This window comes from Sorex araneus, chromosome 2 (assembly GCF_027595985.1).
Source record: "Sorex araneus isolate mSorAra2 chromosome 2, mSorAra2.pri, whole genome shotgun sequence".
Taxonomy (NCBI): domain Eukaryota; kingdom Metazoa; phylum Chordata; class Mammalia; order Eulipotyphla; family Soricidae; genus Sorex; species Sorex araneus.
The window spans coordinates 144,401,596-144,423,002 of NC_073303.1; the positions used below are offsets into that span (position 1 = coordinate 144,401,596).

At 36.9% G+C, this 21,407-nt stretch overlaps 1 protein-coding gene across 1 annotated transcript in view; it reads right to left on the minus strand.

The window, feature by feature from the left end:
- The window catches only part of GAP43 (growth associated protein 43), a 103,094-nt gene extending 83,625 nt beyond the window's left edge, over positions 1–19,469 (minus strand). The window contains exon 1 of the mRNA XM_055126952.1: positions 19,314–19,469. Coding sequence (XP_054982927.1) covers positions 19,314–19,343 — 30 coding nt within the window. The 5' untranslated portion in view covers positions 19,344–19,469. The remainder of the gene's footprint in view (positions 1–19,313) is intronic.
- Between the last annotated feature and the right edge of the window lie 1,938 nt (positions 19,470–21,407).

A 21,407-nucleotide genomic window follows, 5' to 3' on the forward strand; every position in this document is an offset into this window, starting at 1 on the left:
AATTTGCCACAGCAGGAGAATACACCCCAAATATTTAAACAATTAAAATGTAAAAGGAGAAATAAAGCAGCATTGTGTAGTGGTAGGCAGAACCAAATTCCACTTTCATTGCTCTAGAAAATCTACTGCACCACATTTCTTAGACTGTTGGAAAAGAAGTATATGGGATGCCACTGGTCAAGATTAAGGGACAGGAATAAGACATATGAAAGATGTGCAGAAAAGATAAGTGCATGTATTAGCTATTGCATATTATTACTTAGAGCTACTGTATAAGAGTATAATTTAAATTCACCCATTCAATAAGTATCTACTGAGCAATCTAATATGTGCTAGAAAAAATTATTGACCAAATGAGTCAGGAAGCTTAGATAGTATTGAATGACATTGTTGTGAACAGATTCTAATAAATAAATCTTGGGTGGATGCAAGGACAAGGAAGGTAAAAAAATAAAATAATAAACTGAAAAGGGTGATAGAGGAGGAAGCTACTTTATGTAGGGTAATGACAGAAAGCCTTCTAGGTGAGTTTACACGGTGAGATATGAGCAGAGCCCTAGGTAATAAGTGAGCGAGTCATAAGACTAGGGTCGACAAAAAATTCCAGGTGAAACAAATAGCAAATGTGAAAGCCCCAAGGCTGCTGTAATATCACAGGTAAAATTATAAGTAGTCTGGGCATTTACATATGTGTGCATGTGTGTGTGTGTGGGTGGGTGGGTGGGTGGTGTATAATTAAGATTCTTGGGTCCTAGCAATACAAACAAGACTGGATTAGAATAATATCAGAGTTTTCAATTTTTTAGGAGAGGGCCAGAGATTAGATTAAATCAAAACAATAAAATAGAAGAAGCAGAAACCTGGGAAAATTGGACTCAGAATACAGTCAAGATGAGACCACTGACTTAACCTCATGTAAGGAGATAAGTCCATAGGCATCACAGTCACCAAATACCATATGCCACCACCTCTGAAGATAACATAATTACTCTAGACTCTTTGCATCATACATTAAAGATTCAAAGATTTCTAGATCTTCAGATAGTCACATTGCAATTTCTTGGGGGCAACGGCCTCTTTAGCTTCTAAGTACAAGCCAGGTCCAACTTTCTATTTCTATGTACTACCCCAATATAGAAAAAATTCCTTTAAAAATTCCTGTCAAAAAATAATTAAACATTTCATTTGTTTAGCAAAGAGATAATCAATATATCTGTTTTTTTCTTCTTTTTTTTTGGGTCACAACTGGCGATGTATAGGGGTTACTCCTGGCTCTGAACTCAAGAATTACTCCTGGCGGTACTCAGGGGATCATATGGGATGCTGGGAACCTTGGTTGGCTGAATGCAAGGCAAATGCCCTAGCCAATGTGCTCCAGGCCCGATGTCCGAGTTTTTTAACTCGGCATTCAAAGTAAACTGTGAACTTATTTTGTATTTAGAAAATTTGTACCTGGAGGTTTTTTTAAATTTTTTTAACATCTTACTGTGTTTTAATCTTTCTAAGATACTTAATGAACAATCAATAAAAAGTAACACCTCCAAAAAAATAACAAATAGCTAACATTTAGTATTTGCTGTATGCCGGGTGCATGTCTAAATTTTAAAATAATCATCAATAGGTTTAATTCTTAAAAATTTGGAGTTGTGTGGATTAGTCCTCAGGTCCCTACATGGAACCTCTGAGAATCACTGAGAGCTTCTGAGGGCTCCTGAGCACTTCCTGGGAGGCCCCCTTGCCACTCCCCCCAAATCAATGGAGTCATGAAATTTAAATCTTAAACTTTATAAAAGTTCTTCTTAAAACCTCACTCTCCAGTTCACTAAAGTGGGTTGGATAGTCACATCTATAGAAGAAACATTAGAACATTTGTTTAATAAAAAATCCCTAAACAATTAGAAAAATACACCTGATATTAACATCTAGGATCACATTCAAGAATAGATATTTTAACTGACAGTTGTAGCCCAATACATATATATGGATAGATATAGATATAGATATGCACACACATATATACACGCATATATTGTATACATATAGCACTGTAGCACTGTCGTCCTGTTGTTCATCTATTTGTTCAAGCTGGCACCAGTAATGTCTCCATTGTAAGACTTGTTACTGTTTTTGGCATATCAAATATGCCACAGGTAGCTTGCCAGGCTTTGCTGTGTGGGCGGGATACTCTTGGTAGCTTGCCCTTGCCAGGCTCCCTGAAAGGGACTGAGAAATCGAACCCAAGTCGGTGTGTGTAAGGCAGATGCTTTACCCGCTATGCTATCGCTCCAGTCCTGTATATATATATCTATATATATATTATATAACATAAAACATTAGATATAGATATGCACACACATATATATACATGCATATATTATATATGTATACAGTATATAAAACGTTAGTTATAGATATGCACACACATATACACACATGCATATATTGTATATGTATAAAGTATATAAAAATATAATACCATACTATATATGCTTTTTTGTTGTGTTCTTTTATGTTTTCTTCTGGTTTTTGGTCCACAGAAAGCAATACTTAGGGGTTACTCCTGGCCCTAGACTCAGGAATCACTCCTGGCCATGCTTTAGGGAACATATGGACATATGGTATGCTGATAATCAAACCAGGGTTGGTATGTGCAAGGCAAGAGTCCTACCCACTGTATTATCTCTCATCCCCTATTTTTGTTTTTCATTCAGGTTTTAGTCCTAGCTCTGTACTCAGAGATTACTTATGGCAATGCAAGTGGGACCACATGGGGTGCCAGGGATTGAACCCAGGTAAATCACATGCAAGTGTCTTACCCACTGAGTATCTCTCCAGCTCCCAGCAGAATAGTTTTTATTGAAATAAATTTATATAAGTGTGAGGAAAGAGAAAAGAGAGAGAGAGAGAGAGAGACAGAGAGACAGAGAGACAGAGAGACAGAGAGATGGGTACTCACATTCTTAAGAAAATACAGCCTTCTTCAAAGAGAAAAAGTCTACCACAATATATTTTACCCTACTTGAGGTGGAGAGTTTCTTGTTTCTTGTTTTTAAAGAATCTTTAAAAAAAGTCTTTTAAAGTCTACTAGTCTTTTTAAAAAAGAATTATCTCTGTATTTTCCAATACTATACATAGGTTCTAGCTCAGTAGGTGATAAATATTTGTTAGATGAATAAACAGCTTCCATAAAATATTAGAAGAAAGTATTTTATCCCTAAATCAGTCCTGATAATAAAGAAAACTAAAAAAATAAAAATAAATTATAGGAGGAAAGAGTAAATCTGTCCTGATTTTTGCTTTCTTTCTCGGTTCACATGCAACTGTGCTCAGGGCTTACACAAGAGGCCCATGTGGGTTAAAGGCTGTGATTGAATGTGGGTCAGCTCTGAGCAAGGCAAGTGCCTTACAGGCTTATCATCCTGCTTTCCTCTCCCCTTCTTCCCCTGTGACAACCCCCACCCCAGCCTCATTTGTAAAAGAATCCTCTTCTTTGATGAACCACATACGTACTGACTTCAGAAAATAGAAGGGGCCTGTCCAAGATCATCTAGATTGAAAGTATGGTCATATGTCATCCCTCCAGAGGAAGCAGTATGAATAGAGGGAGAGACTCAGCTCATTTCTTTTGAACTTGAGTACAGGACTTGCCAACATCTATACCTCTACACCTTGAAGGATGCATGTATGTCAGCATTCCAAAACTCTGTTCCCTAGACTTTCTTAGAGGCACCTCAGAAGAAAGTAAAAGGGACTAGCTGACCAAACTGGGTCAAGAAAGGCTGCTTTACTTACTGCTCTACACTTTACACATCTATATTGTGCTCTTAAGATTCTGTGAAATATATGAGAAAAATGTTCTGAGGCTAAAGGGAAGTTTAAAAGTAACTAGATAATGTCTAGTTAGTAGATTGTCAATAGTTTAAACTACACACCCAATATCAGGTGGAAAAAACAGGACCACTTAATGTTGAAAAATAAAAAAGTCTGCAGAGTATAAAAAATGCCTCTATACATTTTTACCCTCTATTAGTCTGTTCTTGAATTTTCTTTGACCATCATAATACCAGTCAACAAAATTCTTGACTTAAATCCAAAGAAAACTCTCTTAGATCCAGAGAAACTGGATGAAATTTTAAGAACAATAATCCAGATTTGTTGACTATTTCTGAAATATAGGATTATTGTAAAAATAAAATGTAGAATGCCCTAGGATTAGATTGGGGTGGGGTGTTTAGCTTAACAGTAGAGATCATGTGTGGATCATGTGCATCAATGCCCTGGAATCAATTTCCAGTGCTTTCAAGTGCATCCATGTGCACATTCTCTCTCTCTCTCTCTCTCTCTCTCTCTCTCTCTCTCTCTCTCTCTCTCTCTCTCTCTCTCTCTCACACACACACACACACACACACACACACACGCACGCACACAGAGTCTATAGAAAGTTGAAAGGATCTGTGGAAGCAAAAATGAATTCTCTAGAAATCACCTGGTAGAAGTGGCTCCAGGATTTAAGCCCATATCTGGTGGTTCTTTCAAAGTTCCACTATATACTACCAAACCAACCTCTTCAATGTTGACTACTTGCTTCTCTCATCTACTTTCAGAAACCCAAACTACTCATGCATTTTTTTCCACCTCCCACATAATTACCAAAATAAAAAATGTACAACTGAGAAAAGTGACTCATTTTTTTTTCAACTGAAGTCTGCTTCATCTTGCCTTCCTTATGTCATCCATTCCCTAAGCCGGAAAATTATGTTCTTTTGGTCCTTCTTAAATTTTATTTTAGAGTGAACATTACTCCAGTCTTTAAATTAGATGTATTTTAAAAGTTTGTTTTGTAAGTTAGCAGCTTGAAAGTTAGAATATCACTTCCTGAAAAATACAAGTATATAAGTTTCCCTTTCAGATTAGAAAAAGTTTATTTATGGGGCTGGAGTGATAGCACAGCGGGTAGGGCGTTTGCCTTGCACGCGGCCGAACTGAGTTCGATTCCCGGCATCCCATATGGTCCCCTGAGCACCGCCAGGGGCGATTCCTGAGTGCAGAGCCAGGAGTAACCCTTGTGCACGCCACGTGTGACCCAAAAAGAAAAAAAAAAGTTTATTTAGTTCTATATTTTGCTCTCACTCAAACATAGAACATAGTTACCTTAATGGCCACAAACTAATTTTTTTCTCTTTGATTCTCATAAGTATTCTTAAAAAGGAAGTGGAATAATTTAAAGACTATTTCTCTTTCTCTCTCTCAAATTCCAAACTAGGAACTCTTTTCTCTTCTGAGCTTCACTCTACCAAAAGAATAGTATGTTTTTGTGTGTGTATGACATAATCATTAATAGGTCAATGATTATCTGGTCATTTGTTTCTTCATTCCTCAGTAGAGAAATCTACTGTTATCTTTCTTTTATGAGTTTGAAGATAAGTATAATGGCATAAGGCAAATGAATGTGTGCTGGTATATATACAGTAACCAGAAAAAACACCAATTAAACATCATAGTGCATAGTTCTTTAAAACTATAAATGAAAAGAGTAAGAGGTGAGAGAGTATATATATGTGCAAGCAATTTGAGTCATATCATTAACAAAGAGGAAGGACATAAAATCTCTGTTGGATTAGTTCCAGATATACCAGGTTCAGTGCTTGGAAAGAGCTGAAATTTGAGCGCTAAGTTTAGTTAGCAAGTTAGCACAGGTAAATGTGCTAACCCTAGAGTCACATATTATAAACTGCTACTCATCCTTAGTCGAGATCATATAAAGTTCACTGCCTCAAGCATTGTTATCTTTCTATGTCAAAATATCTCTGTATTTTCAGAATGGGGACTATCATTTGTTGAAACCACCAGCTGGTACCACTTGGGTAAATTCCAAGTCTCTGTGGTCTGAGCTCTGTGTGAGATATCTATTAGGTACCCAACTATACTGAGCCAGAATAGACAGGTTCTATAGTTAAGCTATAGCTATTAGGTTACATTTTACTTTGAACTAACCACATTTTAAGAATTACATATTTATACTGCATTCTAATATTTGTTTATTTGTTTAACCTTCATGTACTCAACTCCTATTTAATGGGAGGACAGTTTATGTAAATTATGGAAATTGAGTTACACAGAGAGATTATGTGAAAAATGATCTGCAATCTAAAGGATTTCCAATTATAGCAAATAAAAGGCAGACATGTAAATGAATGCATATTATAAAGTCTATTGAATGCTATAATAAAGGTATATCTCAGGCACAATGATAGTGCAAAAGAGAGGATTGTTATATCTGCCCTGACTCCAACTATGTTTAGGAAATAAATAAAAGATACATAGAAAATAAGAGAAAGAAAAAATTATAACAAAATATAGTTTCTTAAAGAAATAAAGAATCAAATAGCATAGGTTATTTCATAAAATTATGCAATTACAAAAAGCATAGTTTATAAAGAGGTGTGGTGTTTTAAAAGTCTGAGAAAGGGATGGAGAGATAGTTTAGCAGGTAGAGCAACTGCCTTACACACAGCCTATTGGGGTTTGATCCCAGCATCCCACACGGTCCTCTAAGCACTGCTAACAGTAATTTCTGATTATAGAGCCAGGATTAACCCCTGAGCATCATCAGGTGTGGCCCAAGAAGGAAAAAAAAGTCTTAAGATATATGTAATCAATAGAAAATTAACAAGTGACATTACTTTTTGTACTACCATATTGATGTCAATTCTAAAAGAAAACAAAAATGGTGGTGCGATATATTAGAAAATTACCTGAACTACTTGAATTGATCACAAATATGAGATAGACAGACAGATAGATAGATAGATAGATAGATAGATAGATAGATAGATAGATAGAGATAGAGAGATAGTGAGAGAGATAGTGAGAGAGAGAGAGAATTCTGGGCAGAGGAAGTAATACATGCAAAGGCTTTGAAGAGAAAGGACTTGTGCTTCAAAAGCTTAAAGGAAGTCAGCAGACTAAGTAATCAAAACAGATACAGTTATAAGAAGTCAAAGAAAGAGGAAAGGTCAAGACTGGGTAAGACTGTATAAGCCTTGGTGATGATGAGATTTGTTTTGATTCTAAGTGGAAGAGAAAGCTATTGAAGACTTTCAAATAAGGGAGACATACATTTGATAGATACTTTGAAAAGACACTGAAGCAACAAGGAGCAAGGAGCAAGGTACATGAGTAGTATTAAGGAATAACAGAGCTGAATACCCAAACCACAGTGAGAACAACACTGAAATAATGAAATATAAACTTTAATAATGAAACCTAAAAGGATGCCAGTCATTTTACACAGACATCTTATAATAAAAGATGGCAGGCGGGGTGTGGGGAGTAGGAGAGGAAATCTGGGAAAACTGGTGGCGGGAAGTTGACAGTGGTGGTGAGATCAGTGATGAAACACTGTATATCTCAAACCCAACTATGAATAACTTTGTAAATCACACTGCTTTAATAAAATAAAATTTAAAGAAACAAAGAGACACTGACTATTGAGGGGATAATAATTAGAAGAATATGCAAGAGTAAGGACAAAGGTCTGGGAAAAACATGAACTATGCACAGGTTGATGGTGAAAGAGTAACAAAATTAAACAAAAAGAAGTGTAAAAAAAAAAAGATAGGAGAATAAAAAGTCAGCAGAAATAGATGTCATGGCAGCCAAGTAAAGAAATTCAAGAGAAGTCATGATTCACGGTTTCTAATGTCACAAAGGGGTCATTCAAAATAGTTTCACTTGTGTTTCTAAGAGTTGATGGAGTCAGCAATTGTGTTTTACATTGTCTTGGAGCCTAATAGGGAGTTACCACAAAGTAACTAGGAACATGTCAGTCAACATGTTTTTCTTAGGATCCAGGCAATGAACTCAATATCTAATCTTCAAAGAATTCATAAAGTACGTTTGACAAATCAGCTGCGTACAAATCCAAATGGGTAATCAATTAAAGTTTCTACTTGAACCTTTAAAACAATAGTGACTCTTGAATCATATCTCAGGGCTTGGGTGAGACTGAGGGAATTTTACAAGCAGTGGAAATAATTAACAAAATTATGGTGAAATTGATACTTAAATTCATATGGAAACTAGCTGGAATAGAATTCCAAAGTGGAGGAGGAATTTTACTATAAAGTACATTATTTTATAAGTTGTATAGTCTTAAAGGTAACTTCATTCATTACTTTGTTGATGTAAAATGAAATAACCAGAGAGATTAAAATTGTTTCCATTTACTAGTCTTGTCAATGACAGAACCAGTAGGAAGTAAAGCAAGAGTAGGAGATTGATATGAGATTATGAGAAACTTTGAAAAAAATTATAAATAAATAATAGAATTACCCCTCTAATGAAGTAAGAATCATTAATGTTTTGAGGAAAAAAAGAGAAGTTTAAGATGAACCAGCAAAAATAAGCAGAGCTGATGCCTAAAGCAAAGAATTTTTCTAACTATCCAGTATTTAGCTTCAGGGGTTTCTCATCTGAACACACAAAAAAATGATGAGTGACTGTTTTTTCAGTTCTCACACAGACTGTGTATAACCAGTATCAGAGTATATGCAGAAGAAATAGGTCAATGCACTAAATATGCTTATGAACTTTGAAGCCTTAGGGCATTAGAGTTTGGTTGTTTTTAGAAGGCTTATTGAGGAAGATTAGCAGAAGAAAAAATAAACAAATGTGGAAGATATTTCAAACAGAATTTGGTAATGGATAGTACAGCACCCTGAACAAACTATTAAGTGATCAGTTATATCCATGTTTTGAGTTGGAAACTAAAAATGTGTTAGTATCTCCAAAAGGTATTATCATGAGTAAGTCAGAGGTCTAATGAAATAAGTCAGACAGAGGTCTAACCTAGAGAGAATACGATTGGTTTAAGATAACACTTTTTTCTGAGGTGACAACAAAGAATAAAAGGAAGAAAGATATTTTAGTGTCTGTATGTATTGGATTATGGAAAAGTTAATTTTATTGTTAGTTTCCTTTGGTCCTTATAGTTATGATATTTATTGGTGGATTTATAATAATATGTCTGAGTTCAATAAAAGTAACAATTTGATAGATATATTTAATAGACTATACCTCCAGTTAATACATGAGCTGATTAGTATTTAAGAAATCAAATGATAATGTAGAATTGTAGAAGTCATAGAAATAATATCAGTTACTAAATGTAAGAATTTAACAAAATGGGAAAATACTTACGATCACAAAATTGATCCTTTCACTTTTTTTAGCCAGTATTCAATTTTTTATTCCCACTAAGTGAAGAAAAACCCTGAAATTTGTCCAAAACATGCTTAATAACTTTAAGAATACTAGTGTCCAATCTTTTTGGATGCTTTCTTAAATTCATTTGGTCTTGGGTTTTTGTGTCTTCTAGAACACATTCAGAAATAAGGCCTGAGCTATCTGTGGTCAAAATGTATATGTGATAATTTTTACTAGAGGGTTATAACTCAATTCCAAGGAGAGTATTTCTTTTGCTTATAAATGGATGGACATGTAGAGTATCATGATGAGTGAAATGAGTCAGGAGGAGAGGGACAGATAAAGAATGACTGCATTCATTTGTGGTCTATAAAAATATATAGGAGAAGGTCAAGGAATACAAGGGCTAGGAGGACTGTCAATGGTTGGAATCTACCAAAAGTGTGTGGGGGGTGGAGGGTAGTAAGACAGAGAAAGGACCAGTATGACAATAATAGTTGAAAATGATCACACTGCACAATAACTGCGTGTTAAAAGTAGGTAAAAGGATATACACAACAACATTTAAGTATCTTTATTGCAAACCACAATGTCAAAAAGGAGAGAGAGAGAGAGAGAGAGAGAGAGAGAGAGAGAGAGAGAGAGAGAGATTGAAAAGTGCCTGCCATAGAGCATAGAGGCAGGCTGGAAGGCTGGAAGTGGGAGTGGGTGGGATGAGGGGGGATGGGAGGGAAACTGGGGACAAGTGCTCAGAAATGTACACTGGTGGAGGGATGGATGTTGTAACACTGCATAACTGAAACCTAATAATGAACAGCTTTATAAGGGTCTATCTCACAGTGATTCAATAAAGAGAAACAAAAATACATAGTATTACTATTTCATAATTCTTTCTCCCCTTTCAATTATAATATCTATTATAATTGATTATGCCCAATTATAACCAATTATACAGTTATAATAATATTGTGAAATTATAAATCACAGTGACATGTCTTTCAACTCTATATAAGTTCTCAATATGAAAATATTTTAGAAAATATTTGAAAGTGGCTAGAATGATAACTCAGTGGGCACCCGATTTGCTTGCAGGAGATCCAGGCTGGATCCTTGAGCATTTCTGGGTGTGACCCCCAAGTATTTAACCAGAAGTAGCCTCTGGGCACTGTAGTGTCACCCAAGACACAAAAAATTATGATATCAGTTTTTCTATGAAAATCTTTTGACTCATAGCATAAATAAAATTTATTGTATTCACAATTCAGTTATTAAACTTAAACTATACTTAGAAGATACAGGGCATAAGGCAAATTGCCTTGCATGTGGCTGGTCCATGTTTGAACCCTCGCACTGTATATGGTGCTCTGAGTACTGCCAGGAGTGATCACTTAACATAGAGCTAGATGTAAACCCTGAGTACAGCCTGGTGTGGCCCTAAACCCCATGTCCCAAATTTAAATATTACCCATACATTAATAAATAATAGTCTTTGGATTAAAAATGCATCACTTCTATAAAATTTAATATATTTTCTATGTTAAATCAGCTACTTATCACAGTCAATTGTGGACACAGAACAAATAAAATATCCAGTGTCTCTGCATTTAGAGTTGAGTTGGTAAAGTTTCAGGATTGTATAGTGCTGCTTTTAAAAAATTAATATTATCTTCTGATAAGATGAAGAACCCTGAAGTTGTTTGGAAATGATGCTTAGGTGGCAATCCTTAAATCCTCAACTAGGCTGCATCCCCTTTTTTAGATTCCCAGCCAGTGGCACATTCCTTCTTTACTTTTCTGCCTGACTGGGCCCTCAGGTGATGGATGTGAGCACAGCATGCCTGATATTCTTAGTGTTGAGAACCCAATTGAGAAGTGAGGTGGGGTAGCAATAGTTACGGGAAATAAGCAGCTGACTTAGCAAATAGGAAAAAAGAATCTAAATGCACAAAATGACTAAAGCAGAAAAAGATTTTAAAAGGAAAAAGGAGAGATATTTGTAAAGCATCTGAACTGATTCTCGGGATGTTATGATAATTTGAATATTTGCTATTTAAATTGTGTCACTGAAGTTTTCAAATAAAATGATAAAGTCAATTACTATTCTGTCAATTAACACAATATTTACTCTATAGAGAATAAGAGAAAATGGATGGAAATAGAATTTATGTGTGTGTGGTGTGTGTATGTGTGTGTGTGTGTGTGTGTGTGTGAGTGAGTTGAGTGCGCACATACACACATGCATGTTCATGCACACACATGTGTGCATGCTTGTGTTAGAACAGAGTAGGGGTACTTTTATGCCTAGAATCATGAATACTTTAGGTTTTAATACTGAATTCTTGATTAATTCACATTTACAAAGCACTTTTATTCTTATTGCTTTATTTGAGCCTCATGTCAATCTAGTTTTTAAAAAGGCAAGTCAGAATTGAAGGATTCTCTTTTACATAAGTACTACATACGTTGATGAGGTATGGCTCAGAAACATTAAGTTACTTACCCAGGTTTACATGAAAAGCAATTGGCAGAGCCAGGTCTAGAATTCAGAGGGGAAGGGTTTTTTCCACTACAAAGACATGAAACAGGATATTAAACAAACATTTAAAAAAATAAGTTCTATAATTAAGGATAGGAAATATGGAGGGTCACATTTTATTATGATCTGTACTTGTTACAAGTGTGCCACTCTTATACATACACGAAATATAAGAGAATTATGATTTGCATCATTATCCAATGAGGAGGACCAATAGAATTGAATGAGCATTTATTTAAATTCAGCTTCAAATAAACACATAGGTCTGGTTTTCTGTCCTCAGCACCTCCCTAATGCTTCATCATTGTGATTCTTCCTTTCTTACTTTTATTCTTAAATCAATATTTTTATTAAGAAGATACAGTGTGCCAGAAAAAAATTTAAAACACCCATTTTTTTCCAAAATGCATGTTTGGAAGTGACAACTTTTTCATAAAGTTCTATTTTAATCTTGTCCATTCTATCAAGAGCTGATACTAACCAATGAGAAAAATCCTTAAGATATGAGAAGGGAAGAAAAGTGAAGTGATAGAAATGATCTAGAATTAGATTGTGACAGAGATGTTACCCACCCTTAATACTCGAAGACTAATGTCAACTTTTGTCTTTGCAACTCTTTGCAAGGCCATGCCAAATTAGTCAGGAGGCATAAACTATGTAAGTCTGGCAAACAGTATTTTCATGAAAATTGTGCTTTTAGTTTGTCACATCTTGGCATTATTGGTCATGACATTCCTACTTCAGTAATGAAATTCTTCAGTTTATTCAATACTAAGAAAGAAATAATTGATCTGGTTCTTGTTCATTTAACAAATATTGAAGGGGGTACTTACCATTCAACCTCCCTTTATTTCCATGTAAATTTCTTCTTAGTGGAAAGGAGCAGAATTCAAATAAAGATAAAATGAATTTTTGAACACAGGCCCTGGAGTACAGATGAATATTACATGCATTTTTTTTTGAAGTTTGTGTGATCATGAAATAAATCAACTAAGAGTAGTGAGACATTGATCAGGGTCTATTTGGAGTACTGTATAGAGCAAAGCAACAAGCCTTGGGGCCTTAAGAAAGGCAACACGATCTAAGACTATGATAATCATATGTTTCTCACTAGGTTCTGTTAACCTTAAAAGGTAGAACTGGTTTGATGGTTGGTAGGGGACTATATCAAAGAAACAGTTTTAGTTATGAGTTACTTTTAAACAGTTGCTTTTGAGAAACACATTATATATATATATTCATTCAAACTGACAAATTCCTATATATTGGTCAACTCTACATCAAAATTGGATGCCATAGGTTTGAAAAAAAAATCTGCTATTGGGTCAGTCCATTTGGCTATGCCACAACATAAGAAACTATAAACACGGATCCTGTTTATTTAGTGAACAAATTATCTACAGTCAAGATTTTATGTTCCATACCTTGTAGGAGGTATATAAAAAAAGAACTAATTTTCTACTTTTTCCCTTAAGCAGTTTACATTATGGACACCAGTATATAAACAAAAAAATAAAATGTTCTATAGTGCAACAAATGATATAATAATGCTGGCAGAAAATATAATGTAATTACAAAAAGTATTAGAGCATATTAATAAAGAAAATAATACTACCACACTTATGCTATGTAAAGATTAAGTGTGTTGCAAGAAAAATTTAAGGAGAGCAAGATGGAGGTAGGGAGTTCCTGTAAGATGAGAAGTCTGAACCACGTTTCTTGTGGTGGAGTTGAAAAGCACAAGAATAGATGTAAAATCTGTCAAATTAGTATAAATGTTTTAGTGCTGAATGTGGAGATTGAAATGAGGACTGTATTTACAACATCTCTCAAGTTCCTAACTCTGATGGTAAATAGCGCTATAGCATACAGGTAGGAATTTGGAGAAAGACTAACTGTTGTACAAATTAGAAGTTGAGTTTGGCTGTGTTTAAAATGAGTGGGAATATCTCTAAAACACAAAGAATTATTTGTGGATCATAAATTCAGAAGAAATACCCCATTTATGTATTTGAAATTTGCATGGGTAGTTAAAACTCTGGGTACGGATAAGATTACTTATATTTAGTGAGCAGAGTGAAAATAGAAATGGATCAAGATCATGTAATATACTGCAGGTGACATTTGGGGCAGAGAGAGAGAAAGAAGTAAGCAAAGAATACTGAAAATGAGAATGATATATCTCTCATAAGAGGCAAGAAAAAAGACTTCCAAAATGACTTATACAGGGGCTGGAGAGATAGTATAGTGGGTAGGGCGTTTGCCTTGCACTATGGATTCCCAGCATCCCATATGGTCCCCTGAGCACTGCCAGGAGTAATTCCTGAGTGCATGACCCAGGAGTAACCCCTGTGCATCACTGGGTGTGACCCAAAAAAGCAAGAAACCAAAAAAAATTATACAAACAAGCAATTAAAAATATATCAGTGAGATACCAATAGAGGCATAAAAGAAGATTCCTGGTGATAATGTCATTTTTGGAATTTTTAAAATAAAATTATGAGAACAGAAACCTTACTAAATTAGATGGACTAGTGAATGGGGAGTGATGAGGAGGAGAAGATGATGGAGAATACTTCAGAACTTCATTCAGAAAAGGAGATGAGGCAGATCACTATAGAGATAGGAACATAGAATCAGAATTGGGTTCTATGAGATAGGAAAGATATGAGAATTTATGGACTAGGTGGAAGAGTTAATATAATAAAGATGATGTCTTTGGGGGAGCTATGATGTCTTGATGCTTGGGCCCAGCAGTGCTTGGCGGTCACCAGGCCTGCACCAGGTGGTATTTGGGGGAGATATGTAGTGTTGGAGATCAGGTCTCAGGAATGTCCAACATGCTTTAGAGCTATCTCTCAAACCAAGAGGGGGAAGCCTTAAGAGAGAGTAGGACACGATGGAATGCGATTCTAAATATGAAAAAGCAATCAAAAATCAGAACAAACAAACACAAAACAACAGAGGAAAGAGAAACAGCACAGAGATATCAGTTATGAATAACTATGAATGAATGAACTACTTATTTTGAGCAAGAAAAGGCAGGTAAAATAGTCACTCAAAGACTGAAGAATGGCAATTCTAAACCAAGTCTTATGTTGCAAAACTGGGGGAGAAAATGTCTTTTTTTCCCATTTATTTATTTATTTATTTATTTATTTATTTATTTATTTTTATTGATGAATCACCATGGGGTACAGTTATAAACTTATGAACTTTGGTGGTTGCATTACAGTCATAGAATGATCATTTACCTGTTGGGGGAGAAAATTTCCTACATCTGGGTTGATTTTTACCTTCACATTGATTTTTGTTCAATACCCATAAAGTAATATCCATAAAGGTTCTTACCCTTTAAGGTAAGAAGGGTGGTGTTTGGGTTTGTTACTCTGTCTGGTGGTGCTGAGGGGTCACCAAGAGGTGATCAGTGGCACCTCAGCTGGGGCCCAGGGTCCCATGTGGTTTAAAGGTGCTATGAGGTACCAGGGATCAAATTAAGGGCCCCCACACAGCCTATGCATGTGGTCCCATTTCAGTTATTTCTCCCCTAATTTTTCAGTCCCATTCTAGAAGAGGAAATTGAAGCCCAAGATTATGTAATTTATTCAAGATCATTGTATCAGTCAATTGCGTGTGCTAAGGACTCTCAATATAGTGCTCTTTCCCCAAACTCAGAGACCTCTAGGAAGTCCAATGGTGCAGAGGGAGAATTTCTGCCCACCATCACTTATTTGACAGCAGACAGCTTGATTGCTTGAATGCCACCCCTCTGATAGCTTGAAGGGAAATACCAGAGAGTAAATAGTTAAAAGTTGCCTGTTCTCTGGCGATAACCTGTATGCACATCCTTCGAAAGGTTCCTTTAATAGAGGAATATTTCAGACTTGTCTTATTTTATCAATATGAACAAGATGAACATTTGGTTAATATATGAACCTCCCTCCCCTTTCTTATGGGTGTCAGGTAAAACTGAAGTATGTAGATTAATCAGCCCCAGGCATAACACTGACAGTTTCACTGACAGAGGCAAAGGAGATTCAGCTACTCTCCCTCACTGAACAGGAACCCTGCCCTTTAGCATAAAACATGAAAGGAGGTTTCTGTAGTTTTGCTAGCTCAGCAAGAGAGAAAATTAACTCTACGTTTTCTTATCCCAGTCACCTCAGCCTACGGTGGGGTAAGGGTGGAGGTTCAGAGTCACAGAGTTTCAGCACGAAAGACCAGAGCTAATGTCTGCAGCCTGGTATAGGCTAGAATAAATTATAGACACAAGAAATAAACCCATTTCTATACTTGCCACGTATTTTTTTTTTTAAGGTTTTAAGTCCATACTATTTGGCACAAGAGAAAAAAAAAGTCATTTCAATGATTTCTTTTTATGATGAAATCTGAAGATATGTGGTAGAAATCATCTTAATAAATGAAGTTTCAATTATAGTAAGTAGAAAGCCTCTGTTCAATGACTCCACTTAGTCCCTGGGTGACACTGGGTGTGGCTCCGAGAGATTTAGGTGGAATCCAATTCATCACTAAAGAGGAATAATGTACACCATGCAGAAAGCTGCATCTTTCCACACCTCTCTCACACTGCAAGGTTGGGATTCTAAGCCACAGATCACATTCTCTAAAATAAGAACTATTTGTTGTATGAAGAAAAAGGCAGATTTGAGGGCTTGAACTGGTGGGGAGAGAGTGAGGGCCTGCTAGCACTGGTAATCTTTAGCCTTCAATTACAAATTAAAGTCCTTTAATTCTTAAACAAAGGGAACACCTCATTTTCTTGCCCTGTGGACAAAGATCACATCTTGCAAGTTTTTCATCATCTGCAATTCGCATGGTAATTAAGCTATTTAAAGTTAGCCCCAAGATATTTGAAAATCCCAGACCAATACAATCTCAGCAGTTCTTTTATTTTAGTGTTTCTTTGAACACGCCTTTAACATCTCCTAATCTCCATTCCACTCCCATTCTTTTCTTTCAATTATAATAATCAATAGAGGTAATTAATGGCTAATAAAATGAATTTATGCTTTCTTCACTGGCAATGTAGTACAAGTCAGAAATCCTAGAACTGCTTCTTTATGCAGCTCAAGTGGAAGAGGAAGGAAGTGCAACCCCTCCATCCCCCTCCCACATTTCTGCTGGATTTCATGGGTGTGGCAGAGTTTAGACCTTTGCAGGTTTTTGCCCTTGTTTTATTCCTGGTTAAAAACTAGGATGACGAAGAGATGCCAGATGAAGGATAAATGCAATTTGATTCTTCCACGAATGACATAAGATCATTTCACCACAAGCTAGAAACCTGTGTGAGAGTTAAGTACTCATGCTATATAAATGCCAGTCCATGGAGTGTGGAGCCCACGCCCTAACACACCGTTTCCTTCAGTCTGATTTAATGGCATCCTAAACACTGACTTACATGAATAATATCCAACCATGTTAAGTAGCAAGCATGATCATTTCACACAGTAATGCACAAAATGTATGGATAAAATAGGACAATTTTGATTTCTTCCAATCTCGTATCTTCAATGTAAATTATGATAAAGCACATGCAAGCATGTGGAAGACATACAGAATACATGCATGATTGTTATACATTAAGTATGCGGCTGCTATACACATTTACATATGAATTTCCATCCCTCTTGAAATACACCATTTCAGCTTCCTCACTGCGCATTCAAGGGAATATGTAGGGTATGTCTGTGACAGAGAATCTGAGTGAAGGCAGTAGAATCCCATTTTGTTGAAAGGGACATGCATATACATGCATATACATGTATGTGTATATTGAGGGAGGTAAAAAGTTGTAAACTGAAGTATTTTGATTTACAAAAGCTTCTTTAATGAATAGCACTGACTTCCTTAGAACTCTTCCTTCCTAAATTTTATTTCCCCTGATCCCTAGTGGGGCGACCTCAGAATGCCATTTTTGATAGAATCTGAACATAGACACCTGTATCTATTGCATTTAAGGACTAGAATGAAGACAAGGCAAGGAGAAGATCAGAAATACCCTGGTATGAGACCTAGGAGCCTGCGATTTATTTATTTATTTTTGCCATGCCTCTCCACCCACTGCTCTGGTATTTTGCTGCTCCTTCCTCTTCCTCTTCCTTCATCCTCACTCCCCACCCCTCCCTCCTTCCAGGGCGCTGGCTAAATGTGCAAAGCTGGTAGACAGTTTCTTTTCCCTCCCCTTTACCCCATTCGGATACAGCAAACGTATGACAAATTGCTCACTATCTGTTACCTGTATGGCAACTGACTCTTAAATTAATCATAGATTTTTTTATGTGTTATGCATTTATTTATTTAATTTTTTGACCACGACTGCCTCCCTTCCCACGGGCACGCACACACGCCAAGCACACACTCACCGGCCCATGCGCCACCCCCACTTTTCCTCTTCCACCTTCTCCAAAAATCACTCAAACCTGTTCCAGTAAATGTTTGCTGGCTTCGGCTGGGGAATGCCAGGGTACATCGGTGGCAGCGGAATAAGGTAGTTAGCACCGCTCCCTGCCCCCACCCCTTACTTCCCCAATCAAGTTGCTAAATGTCTTTCAAGAAATAAGTGAGCAATTTGAAACGGAAGGAAAACCTCAGGGAGTGGGGAGTGGGGAGTGGGGGAGGGAAGGAAGGGGCTCGGATTCTTGCTAATCTTCTATGTTTCCGTCTTCCTGTCGAAAATGAGTCATCGTGCTTATTATCTAGAATGTTAGCTCGTCTCTGGTCGGGGGCAAACCCGGGGAAGATGCGAGGGAAGAGAAAAGCCCCGATTTCCAACAGGTAATACTGGCTGGTCTTTGCCATCCCAGCGGAGCTCAAAGCTCCTAGGGGCGTGGTCCAGCCTCTCCTCCGACCAGCTGGTGCACAATCGGCTCCGGAGCTGGGGAAGGGGATTTTCCCCTTCTACTCGCCCAGTTTCCCCACACCCCGCCACCCCCTGGCCCCAGCTGTCTTTAGATTTTCTCTCTTTTGAAATTCCCCAAATCAGTTTCATTCATTCATTCATTCATTGGAAAATAAATAAATAAAACCTTCACATGGTCCCCCATTAATACCTGCGCCCATCTGAGGCTCACGCATGTAGGAAATAAGGCTTCTTCCGCAGCACATGTGAGAAAATTGTACCCGGGAACAAGCCATGCTCAATACTGAACGTTGTTTCTCCATCCTTGCTTTTTTCTTTTACAAATTTTATAAAGGATCGCCTCCCCATCTTGTAGGTAGAGCCCACATTCCCCCCACACCCCTTTTTCTATCCACACCCGCAAAACCAGAGACCTCCAATGCTGAACATGCAACTGAAAAAAAAATCGCATTTCTAGTCAAACAGGAGTATTTTTCTAACCTCGTCCTAATTAGTATCAGTATTGCAAAACCGGAGCATGAAAGACAGACTAGAATAAAAGCTGGGATGCGACCATCAGTTACCATATGCTACAGAAACGCGAGCACCATAGCTAGAGCAGAAGCAGTTACATGTTCTTTCTGCTTTCATAGAGAAATATTTCACTCTGGTAATTTCACAACAGTAAGAAGTAAAAATCTTTAGCTCTACCTGTTTGGTTCTTCTCATACAGCACAGCATGGTTGTAACGTCCCTTGCCTTCTTCCTGCCTTCTCTCCTTTCCTCCTCTCTTTCTTATTCCCCCCCTCTCCACCTCTTTTCTGCTCGCTTGCTCACTCGCTCTCTCGCGCTAGCGCGCGCTCTCTCTCTCTCTCTCTCCCTCCCTCCCTCTCTCCCTCACACACACCAGGGCAGTTAGCAGCAACTGTAAGGTCCACAGCTATTGCTCATCGCACATGCTCTCTCTCTCGCTCTCTCTCTCTCTCTCTCTCTCTCTCTCTCTCTCTCTCTCTCTCTCTCTCTCTCTCTCTCTCTCTCTGATCTGAGCTCACCTCTTTTTCTTTTTCTGCCCCTCTTTCCCTCTCCTTCTTCTCTGCCCCTCTTTCTCTCTCCCCCCTCTCAATCTGTCTTTTTCTTCCTTGTTTCTGGGTCTCATAGAATTGTGCTCTAGCTTTCAATGACTAATCACTTCCCCCAGCCCCCACCCCATTCTAGACACTCACCCCCTCCCAGTCCCCTGCCAGTCTCATGAATATTTAAACATCTCCAATCTGGACCCAATTACCCACCGACTTTCCTACCGCATTGAGAGGGTGGTGGGGTGGGGCAGAGAAGTATATTCCAGCCTGTTCAGGAGATTGAATGGAATTTGTTCTAGGGAAGAGGGGCTTGAGGAATGCGAGGTGGTTTTTTTTTTTTTTAACAACTAATTCTCCTATTCCTCATTATCTCGAAAGCAAGGCACGGCGGCTATTCTTAATGGGTAGTCAGATTTCTACAATATACGTTATGTCTACTATTTAAATTTAATGCAAATTTTAATTCCATTAACTTCTCTGAAACTAAAAAAATATGTAAATACCAAAGGTTTTATCTACTATGAGTATTTATGTAACCTGGAATAAATATATATATATATAGCCTAGATAAATACAGACATATTACATATGTGATCCAGTATCCTTGAAAAATCCACATGAAGATATATTTTAACACTCTATGTACTTGATTTAAGAATAATTACTAATATTTAGAAATTAGCATTTATTTCTAAAACCATATAGTATTTTTTTCTTAATGCACACACCCCTATTTGATAACTAGGGTTTCTTTTGAATTTGCTGAAAATACTGAGGCATGTTTGAGCAAAATGTCTGAGTAATATTAATATTGCCCACAAGGATGTTTTACAGCTTGGCCAAGTAGTAAGCTCAACTATTAGAAGAAGATGTACCTTGAAGCTAATTTCCCAATTCCTTCTGTGCTTTTACAAAATTTGAGTGTTGGAAAACATGACAGAAAAATAAATAGAAGAGAGTTGGAGAGACAGTTGAGCAGGTTGAGCATATGCTTTGCTTGAAGGAGACTCTGATTTGATTCCTGGCACTAAATAATCCCCGAACACCGTTGGTAGCAACAGAGTGACAGGATTAAACACCAGTACTGCCAAGAGTGGCCTGATAATAAAACAAAATGGACAAAACATATTTTTTAAAATGGAATATACTGTGTGATCTTGAGACAGTTTCTAAACCACTTTTATCTAATTTTTGAATCTCTACAATAGGGCAATACTGACAAGGTGGTGAGGATTGAATAATATAATGCACGCAAAGCACAACAAAACCATTCTCAGTATTTAGTAGCTAGACTGAACTTTTCCAAAGTTGTTATGATATTTCTTACTATATATCTGAAAGAACTTTTCAAATGATTTATTATTTATTAGTGGTGATTAGCATCCCAGATGTTTATTAAATATGACAAGCATCCCTAGACACCACCCTGCTAAGACTGGGTGTCAACAAAGCACCTTATTATCATACATGTTATCATGCTCATTGAGTTTAATTGGTGCTCAATGTATTTTAAGAAAATTCAGGGTACACCCATCTCAGATTGGATTATCTCAGAGAGACAGATACCTAGGGAATAACGCCTATAACTGGTCCCCAGAGGTCTTTCTGAAGAGCTTAAGTTGGTCTTTTACTCCTTCCAGGTTGCAGCTTAATTTTGATATTTTGTGTCACAAAACCAAAAGAGCAAAATAAGTTTCTGTGCTTAATTAAAAAAATATATTATAGG